Source organism: Sinocyclocheilus grahami, unplaced genomic scaffold, assembly GCF_001515645.1.
Source record: "Sinocyclocheilus grahami isolate Dianchi unplaced genomic scaffold, SAMN03320097.WGS_v1.1 scaffold723.1, whole genome shotgun sequence".
Lineage (NCBI taxonomy): Eukaryota > Metazoa > Chordata > Actinopteri > Cypriniformes > Cyprinidae > Sinocyclocheilus > Sinocyclocheilus grahami.
In genome coordinates, this window is record NW_015505902.1 from 275060 (window position 1) to 285072 (window position 10013).

Genomic DNA, 10013 nt, shown 5'->3' on the forward strand with positions numbered 1-10013 from the left:
TTTTTTTTTACTTTAAACCGCATAAACGCATTTCTTTACACCAAATACACAAAATAATGTTATTTTTAGCAACATCATATGACCCTTTAACTCAAGGAAATGCATACTATGAGATTAATCAGATATTTATACATAAACATAAGATTACAACTTATATAACACTATATAATAATAACTTACTGATAATAATAAGAAATATTTCTTGACAACCAAATTAGCATATTTAATTTCTGAAGGATAATGTGACACTGAAGACTGGAATAATGGCTGTTGAAAATTCAGCTATTTCTTATTTTTTAAAATATTTTTTAATTTTATTGTGTTTTTGACCAAAAAAATAAATTAAAACCCACTATATTTGTGTTTTTTTTTAAGGGAAAAAATACAAAAAAATTTAAATGATGACACAGAAATCTGTTTGCACCTTTCTGCATGCACTGATAAGATAATGACATTTTAGTCTTCATGTGACTGCTTGGATATCTGGATAATATTTTTTAATTTTATTGTGTTTTTGACCAAAAAAATAAATTAAAACCCACTATATTTGTGTTTTTTTTAAGGGAAAAAATACAAAAAAATTTAAATGATGACAGAAATCTGTTTGCACCTTTCTGCATGCACTGATAAGATAATGACATTTTAGTCTTCATGTGACTGCTTGGATATCTGGAATAGTTACAGGCACTAAGACTAAGGGATTGGTCATGTTCCAGGATGCTGTAGCTCATTCCTTGTTAAAAGGAGCACAATTTGTCAAGATTGCACTGTACAGATCAAGAAGTTCACATTAATTTCAGTGTGTTTCTTCCATGGTGGCTTAAGCATTTGCCACACACAGACTTGAAATATCCTTGAAAATATCCACCTAATATGGGAGGTCTGAAAGTGGGCGGGTTTGCAAATAAGTTGCGCAGATGGAGAACTGAAGGAATAGAGCTCTCTCTCTCTCGCTCTCTCTCTCTCTCTCTTATGCGGAGCTGAACTCCTCCCAATATCTTGGTGCTGCTATTTCATCTTATTTACATATTAACCGTTTGGTTGCCATAGTGTAGAGGTGGTTTGTGCCATGTTTTCCTCTTTACAGTATACAAGCACACTCTTTTCTTTGCTTTCTCTGTCACTCATATGTTCTTCATCTTCTAGGTTATTCTCTCGTGAAGGCATGTTCATGTACAAGTAGTTATACAGAAAAATTAGTAACAAATGAAAAAAATTCTATATAACCTTGTCAAAAAGCTTTTAGGAATGTAGAAATATCATTTTGACATTACAACCTCCTCTTCACAACTTGTGAGCATATTTAAAGTGTGTGTGTATCTGGTATTCCCTACATTTTGTGGTCCCCTCAAGTCTAGTAATACTAGTACATTTTGACCTTGTGGGGACATTTTTGGTCCCCATGAGGAAACAAAAAATCATACAGAATGAAGTTTAAAAAAATATATATATAAATATCTAAAATATCAGAAAGTTTTGTGTGAGGGGGCAGATTTAGGGGTAGGGGTAGGATAAGGGGATAGAAAAATACAGATTGTACAGTAATAAAACAATTACACTTATGGAATATCACCATAAAACGTGTGTGTGTGTGTGTGTGTGTGTGTGTGACAGGAGTGCTGTCAATGACTGAGTAATTTGAAATGGCACTAGTCTATATTAGAAAGGACAAAGTTTTTAATTAATATTTAAATATTTATTTTTATTATTTATTTTGGCTCATGTTAATTTGTACTATTTTTATATTATGATTTTTTCGTTTATTTATTTGCATGTAAGTAGATGATCATATAAAGTGTTAATTGAGGTTTTTGAGTTGTTTCCACCAGTCCAAACTTCAAGGCCTTGTTATCTGTCTTTTTTTTCTTCTTCTCTGTTTCTGTTTTGTTATCTCTCTCTCTCTCTCTCTGTCACACAATGCCTGTTTGTACTGCGCAAAACATTTTATTGTTGCTAGCATACTGAGGAACACATAAGAGGAACGTGCACATGCACCAACAGAGACACAGACACTATGTGCCACCTAGTGAGAAGGAGTGTTTTAGATGACTTTCAGTACGCATGTATTGTCTTGCCTTAATTTAACCTTGCAAAAGTTGATCTTACTCCAGTCTCAAGGCTCGGCCTAACCACAGCTAATCTCTCTGCTACTCCATAAGTTTCTTAAGCTAAGATGACCCAGTTTTGTGCGTGATTTCAGTAGATAGTCATAGCACCTAAGTGGTTATATGCCTGACATATTATTTGAGGTGTCATAAATACACGTTTTTCCTCCTCTCTGTTTTTCCATAGTGCAGACACTTCTTTTCATTTTTGCTGTATGTGTATGTGTGGGCTCAAGAGGTTTGTTGCAGTGCACATGCACAGCTGCACATGGCCAATGTGTCACACTTTGGGAAAGTCAGGGCACGACCTCATTTCCCCTTGAGTATCTGTTGTCACTTCCTGTGAGTCTATCCAGGCAGCAGCACATGAACTCATGCCACCTGCCCCCTCTTCTGTATGTGCAAACCTGATGATTGAATCGCTGACATGATTATGACATATTTCAAATTATAATTGTGATTTATTTTACTTGTTTAGGTCAAAACTATGCTGTTTTGACACAAATTAGCGGTTGAATATATGTGTAGGTGTATTAATTTCCTTAAAAACTTGCTGTTGTGCATTTTGCGCCTGGCAAGTAGAGAAATTCAGTATTTTTGGGGTTAAGTTGTGAAAGTTAATGTAATAACAGCTAGCACCCTCTGCTGGACCTCCTGTTTCACAATGAGCTAAAGAGAGAGTGAGTGAGCAAGGGGGAGAGAGAGAGAGAAAAACGAGTCCGGATTTTAACGACATCTCTAATATTCATGCTGATGCGTTTTGCTGCTTTGTGCTTTCATTTCTCTCCGCTTCGTCCGTGTCTCCTGCTCGCCACACACACCCCAGCCTAAGAGAGGGGAGGGGAATGAGGGAAAAGGAAGGACAAAAAACAAGTGGAAATAAGGAAAACAAGCTACAGAGTGTCCAACTGAGCCAGTACAAAAAACCTTTTGTGTTAGCAATCCTACCTTCGTCTGGGATGTGAAAGGAGGAAGAGGAACAAGAAGTCTTGTCGGTCTATGCGTGTGTGTGTACACAGAAGAGGACGAGAAAACGACTGCCAGGAGAGATCGAGCACAGTTGTTCTCGGACGGACGGACGGTCGGAGGGAATCGATGAGAAAGAGTCCACGAGAGAGGGAGGGAAAAGAATAGACCAAGCTCAGCTGAGCGCAGCAGAATGAGAGAATCCCGGACCAGCGTAGCGGCTGCTTCTGTCTCTTCCTCATTCCCTCGTTTTCCGTGAAGTGCGGCTCCATGCAGCCCGGCCAGGAGAGGAGGAGGAGGTGGTGAACAGGGCTTCTTCAGCCACGGACCTGCCGGGGGAGGGAGGGAGAGAGGGAAAGTGAGCGAGCGAGAGAGAGAGAAGGGAGGAGGGAGTGAGCGAGCGAGAGAGAGGGAGAAAAAAACCGGCGAAAGGGCAAGGCTTTTGTTGGCGGTTGGAGAGAGGGAAGAGGGGGGGAAAGAAGAAAAGAAAAAACATGTCTACGGTGAACAGGCCGAGAGGACGGGTGAGTGAGTGAGTGAGTGAGCGAGCATGTGTGTTTGTGTGTGGGGGGTGGAGAGAGGTGGAGGAGGAGGAGGAGGAGGGAAGGGTGGGGGAGGGGGCCGGCAGGAACTGAACAGCTACAGACTCATGCGGCAGGCTACACAATCGCCGCCATCTTGTGCTAACTGCTTCTCTCCATTACTTATTCTTTCGCTTGTGTGCTACCAGGGAATGCTGTGTTATCTAGCTATTGACTCCGTGTACTCTGGCTCTGTCGGTTCTTCCTGTTTCGTTGCTTTCATTCACCGAGGCGCAGAAGGATGTGCCACATGTGTGCAGCAGGCATTGTGTGGTAGTGCCGCGTCCACGTTTCTGCTTCAACATAATTTCATTCTAAACGGAGACGGTGATGACCTGAGCGTGGAGAGGGATTGAAATCGCTGCGGTGCTGGCAGCCTGTAATTTCAGTTATTTATAGATGTGTTACATAGCTGCAGTGCTCACGGCTTGCTGCATTTTCCCCTCTCTCTCTCTCTCTCTCTCTCTCTCTCTTTCTCTTTCTCTCTCACGTCATATTCTCTCTATTACTCATTTTCTCACATATGCTCTCCCGCCTTCCCCCTATAGCTTTTCTCCATTTCTCCATTCTTGCTGATTTACCCCTTCATGCCTCGAATGGATTAGTGTGAATATTTCACGAGAGCTCGCTCTGCTCTCCGGCTCATGTTTAGCCACCAAATGAGTTAGTGTTTATAACCCACCCCCACTCTCTTTTCTTTTGTTTCACTCTTTCCAGATAATTCCCTTTATTTAGCCGTCAGGAAAGCGCAGGCTGGGTGATCCGATTTTATGTCTGTCTCTTTTTTGAGTCAACAAAGCTTTATTGGCATGACTGGAACATTGCTCTGGCCATGTGTCATATTTATAAAGAGCGAGCGTGCAAAGTAAAACCTAATAAAGTAAAAGATAAGATCTTTCTCCTTCTTTTCAAACTCACTTTAGCTGCTTTCCGAGTGAGAAAGAGAGCAAGAAATGGATGAAAAAGGGAGATTGGTTGTCAGCGAAACAGGCGTGAATAATAAAAGTTGGCATGTCTTGGCCTGCTATATGATCGTGCTGTGAATTATACATGGCTGTCTTTTTATTTCATTGGGTGAGGAGTGGATAATGTGAATAGATGGGCTCTCGGGTTGAAGATTTTGTCTCTTGACCTTTGATCAGTGTGTGATGTCATTCTGATGAACTGTGACTTATTAACACCCCTATAACTTATGTTTACTAATGATATCTCTGATGTTTAGAGGATTAAACCAGTAATACAATGGTGAATATATATGTGTGTGCAGCCCCAGTGGTGTGCTGTGTTTGCCTGTGCAGTCAGCCAAACCATTCCTTTATCTTCCCCTATAGCTGGTTGGCCACGTGAATGGATAGCAGTGAATATTATGAAACCCAGGCATTAGGAACATTGATGATGCAGCAGTTCAAAGATGAAAGATTTCCCATGTTGTCATCCAGTATGTGTGGGTGGACTCAGGCATACCATGCTGCACTGCTTGAGTAACAATCAGATGAGATTGATCTCCGAGGATTTGTATCTTGGACCTCCTCTTACGTTTAGTCTGCTGGCGAGGTCATGAAGTAACTAGTGTGCTTATTAAATTCTCAACAAGTATTGAGCTGGGTAAAGAATGGCCCCAAACACTTGAACGGTATTTGAGTTTATGTAAGCACAAGTGTCTCTAAAACCTGACAGGCTTCATTAAAATAGGTGTCGTGAGAAATCACACCTGTCTCAGTATCCACCCTAGACTCTGTAACTGCAAAAAAGAATCAGGGGAGTAAGATGTTTAAGCCAATCAGTAAGCTAGCCAATTAGAAATGTTCTTTGCCTGTCAACAAAGTATGTAATTAATTTTTTGCCCACCGGGCAAAATGGTTGGCAAAATTCCCAATTTAACCTGCCACTCAGATTTTTTCCCCATTTCAAATATATGATGTAACTGACTGTGATTTAGGGGGAAAAAATGCACAAAGACCAATTTAAGTGGAGCCAAAAAGCATTTCTTTTTGCACTAACACAATCTCTGGTCTCTTTTGTTCCACTTTAATTAAAATCAGCATGAAAGGAAAATGTATTTTCTGAATGAACGTAGTGATCTTATATTAACCATTCATCCATGCATAAATTGTTTTTTATTTTTATATAACTGGATCTTCCGGTGAAAAGACAGACTTCTCCCTGTTGATGCATGATGGACTTCTCTGACCATTTAGTCCACCTAAATGGACTTCCTTTTCTTAAAATCGATTGCAAGCTTTCCTGCATTCAATCATCAAAACCAATGAATAAAACCAAGTCCTCACTTTGTTTTTTTTAATGATAATTCATTTCACTTGGATGTGCCTCACAAAACAGAACAAAATATGAACAATCTGCATGTATCAGTCTCTACACATTACATTATGAATTTAACGTTAACTTTCCATTTACACTGTTGTCTTACACTTTTTTTTTTTAAAGGATTAGTTCACCCAAAAAATGTAAATTAGTAGTGATAACCACGTGATCCGTGACGTCCGAAGCTTCATTTTTGCACACAACCACACGACTGTTTCGTATTCTGATTCAAATAACACGAAACACTTGCGCAGTTTCAAGTGTCACTCACTTCTTTGGTAAGAATAAATCATAAAACGAATAAATATTTGCACGTGTAGTTTTGTGCATGTTCATTTTGTATTAATTCCCGCTTCACAAGCACTTCAGCTGACCATTCTATGATCTTTTATTTTGATCATATGCATATACTGTATCCTTGCCTATTTTTTACACAAATTTATTCACAGACTCTTTTATTCCTATATTGTATAAAACAATGACTGACATGTAAAATACATTTATATGGACGTAATGCTTTCTTTGCTTTGTACAAGTTTTCATAGCACAAACTGATTTATTATCTGAAACTGTTCAAAAATGGCTGGGTTGTCGGGGACGCAAAGGCAGCTTTTTCCACCTTTTGACCACAAGATGTCGTTAGTGTGCACCGTTTTGAAAAGCTTCGAGTAATGAACCTTTTTGCGATACAGTTGAGGGGAAAACCTCGGTGCTTCATTTTTCCATCACTAAAAATGTGCCTGTTATTTACTCACCCTCAAGCCATCCTAGGTGAATATGACTTCTTTCAGACGAATCCAATCGGAGTTATATTAAAAATTGTCCTGGCACTTCTAAGCTCTATCATTGCAGTGGGCAGGTGTTTCTGTTCAACAGTCCAAAACACGTTAAATAAAGTGCGCGCATCCATAATAAAACATGCCTCACACGGCTCCGGGGGGTGAATAAAGGCCTCCTGTAGAACTATAGCAAACTATAGCAAAATGAGAACTACCACATTTTGCTATAAGTTTCGCCATTCGCCAGAAGAGCTTCTGCGTACGACAATCAGCAGAAGTGAGAGAAAAGTGTTTATTACGTTTGAAATATGTATATTTTTCTTACAAAAACACATGGAATCGCTACAGGAGGCCTTTATTCACACCCCAGAGCCGTGTGAGGCATGTTTTATTATGGATGCGCACACTTTATTTAAAGTGTTTTGGACTGTTAAATAGAAACACTCACCCACTACAATAATAACGCTTGGAATAACCAGGACAATTTTTAATATAACTCCGATTGGATGAGTAAAACACACACTAATTTTCATTTTTGGGTGAACTAACCCTTTAAGCCCAGTTTAGATTTGACTCTAATGATAACAACAAATAGTAGGCACATTTTCTTAAACAATTATACATCAGCTTTGCTTTTGCAACGCACATTATAAGCGAACCACCGTAGATGAGCAAAATTAGCCGCCACTGTGTGTAAAACTACCAGCATTTGGCTGGGTGCGGCTGTTAACTTACCCCGCCTGTGAATGATTTTGCACATTCTGGTTTGTTGGCATCTCTTTGGAGGTCTGTGTTTTAGAGTGAGGTCCTTGTGCTTGAAGTTAGCTTACAGAACCTTTTTAATCGTATGTGCAGAGTAACTGTTTCACTGTACTGACTTTGTCCCCCTTAATAAGAAACCTATTAAAGTATTTACATCCGCTTGAGTCCAAGTTTTCTAGGTCATGACTAGAGGAGTAATGTTATGGCTGTTGAATTCAGCTCATCGTTATTTTTCTTGTCCAATAGTGCTCTTACGTTGACCTTACATTGACCATCAGACTAGTCTACATGGCATTATGGTATCTTAAATAGTGTATTGTTCATCATAGGTTTAGCATATGGAATTACCAAATCCTGAAATAGAAGCCTATCGATTGGCTTCCTGTACAGTCCTGCCTACACAACAATTCTAGATGAAGTCCAGTCCTATGGAGAACATTGATATCTTGTTTGGGTGGTAATATCTTTCTTTTTCTCTTTTCTCACAGCCTCCTAAGAACACTAATGGTCCCAGCAGCCAGCCGCGGGTACTCAGCCCACCAGTAAAGAGCAGCTCCTCTTCTTCCTCTTCATCATCCTCGTACATATCAGTGTCAGAGAAGCGGGCACAGAAGCGACAGCAGCAGCAACAGCAGATGGAGTCGTCCCTTTCGGACGATAAACAACAGAAGGCCAATCGAATAATCTCAGAGGCCATCGCCAAAGCACGAGAGAGGGGAGAGAAAAATATTCCACGCGTCATGAGTCCAGAAAGCTTCCCGTCGTCTTCGTTGCAGCACCGCAGTCACAGGGCCGGTTCTTCCAAGTCCAGAGGCAAGAATAAGAGTTCCAAGAAGGCTCGGATTGTGAAGTCATCCAAGTCCAAACAAAAGGCTCAAATTGGGTAAGACCGCTGTAACATTCTCCCCAAGCTGAAGGATGAGTAACATTTTGTCTCTTTGTTGTTTTGGTCATGGAGTGTGAGGGAAAAGTGTTATACAGCTGTTTCTGTCATGAGCTGTGATGACTTCTATTCATCCAAGAACATCTCTGTGACTTCACCTGCATGTTGTTAGCCATGCAGGTAGGAATGTAACGATTAACCGCGAGTCGGTTAAAAATCTATTTAAATATGTGACAATTCAAATCGGTTGAGATGCTAAACAAATCGCGATTCAGTTAGGGGTAGGAGTTTGTATGAATGTATGTCTGAGGGGAACTTACTGTCTTTCGATGGTATTTTTTCTTTTCCTCTTGATTCTGTATAATGCATATTAAAGTTCATAAGTGCAGAGCTGCTTTGTTTATAGCGGAAACCAAGGAAACGCTTTAAGTGCCACCTGCTGGCAGAGAGTGAATCTGCATCTCATTCAGCTCTGCTGTTTCGGTTTCATGCAGATATTTTTTTATGCATAATTTCACAAAACTGACGTCAAAGAGATTTATTTTATTTGTGTTATTTATTTGATTTGGGGCTTGTAGTTTTGTTATTTAAATTTACATTATATTTACATTTTGTTATTTAGCAAATGCTTTTATCCAAAGCTACTAACAAATGAGGACAATAGAAGCAATCAAAACCAACAATAATGTTACATTTCAATTTCACAAAGAAACGTACAGTATTTTACCAAGCAATAATAAAAGGACACATTTAATTTATAATTTGTCTTGAATCTCATTTTGTAAAAAAAACAATCATGAATCGAATCGAATCATGAGTTGAGTGAATCGTTAAATCCCTACATGCAGGTAATCACTGCAGGTCTTCCTGCTTACAGATGTAGTCTTAACTAGGGCTGGGCGATATAGCTAAAAAAATTATTAACGATATAATGTTTCATATCGTTCGGTATCGATAATTATTGACATTTTTTATAACCTTTTTTAAAACAAAGAGCAATAGACATTTTTTTTTATTTAACCACTGCATTTTTAAATTAACCCAATTTATTGAGACAAACAACAAATATTTTTTGTTTTAACAATCAAACACAAAAATTTAATATCTAATCTCTAATGTTTTATATGCAGATTAAATAGGTCTTAAGGAAACTTTTGTCTTGTCTCCCGAGGCCACAGGAGGGCGCAATGAGCAAAATAATGCAGCGCATTTAAATTGTCAATGCAAGGAAGTAACTCTATAAAAAACGTGCATTATGTCTAAATTAACTCATAAAAATCTAATATAATTTTGTAAATTGCATAAACAATTATGAACAAAACAGCATCATGTATTTATGCATTGCTTAATCCAAAGAGCCGAAGCGACATTCATGCAGATTGCATTTAAAAACATATAAGACGCAGTGAAAAGGAATAAACCTCCACAAATTCGTGACATGTTTTCTAAAAGTTTAAATTGTTTTAACTTTGCATGGCTACATCTCTTGAGTGAGACGCGAGTGCAGCTGTGGTATTTGGGTATTTGTCAATGCGCTGAATGTGCGTTCTGTGTGAATGACTTGGTTTCGGTTTTAACCTAATCAAGATCTTCTCCGCATCTCCGCATTATATTT

At 39.0% G+C, this 10013-nt stretch overlaps 1 protein-coding gene across 1 annotated transcript in view; it reads left to right on the forward strand.

The window, feature by feature from the left end:
- Nucleotides 1-10013, forward strand: part of LOC107560390 (chromodomain-helicase-DNA-binding protein 9-like) — a 104803-nt gene that overhangs the window by 40868 nt on the left and 53922 nt on the right. The window contains exon 3 of the mRNA XM_016244554.1: nt 8004-8398. Coding sequence (XP_016100040.1) covers nt 8004-8398 — 395 coding nt within the window. The remainder of the gene's footprint in view (nt 1-8003; nt 8399-10013) is intronic.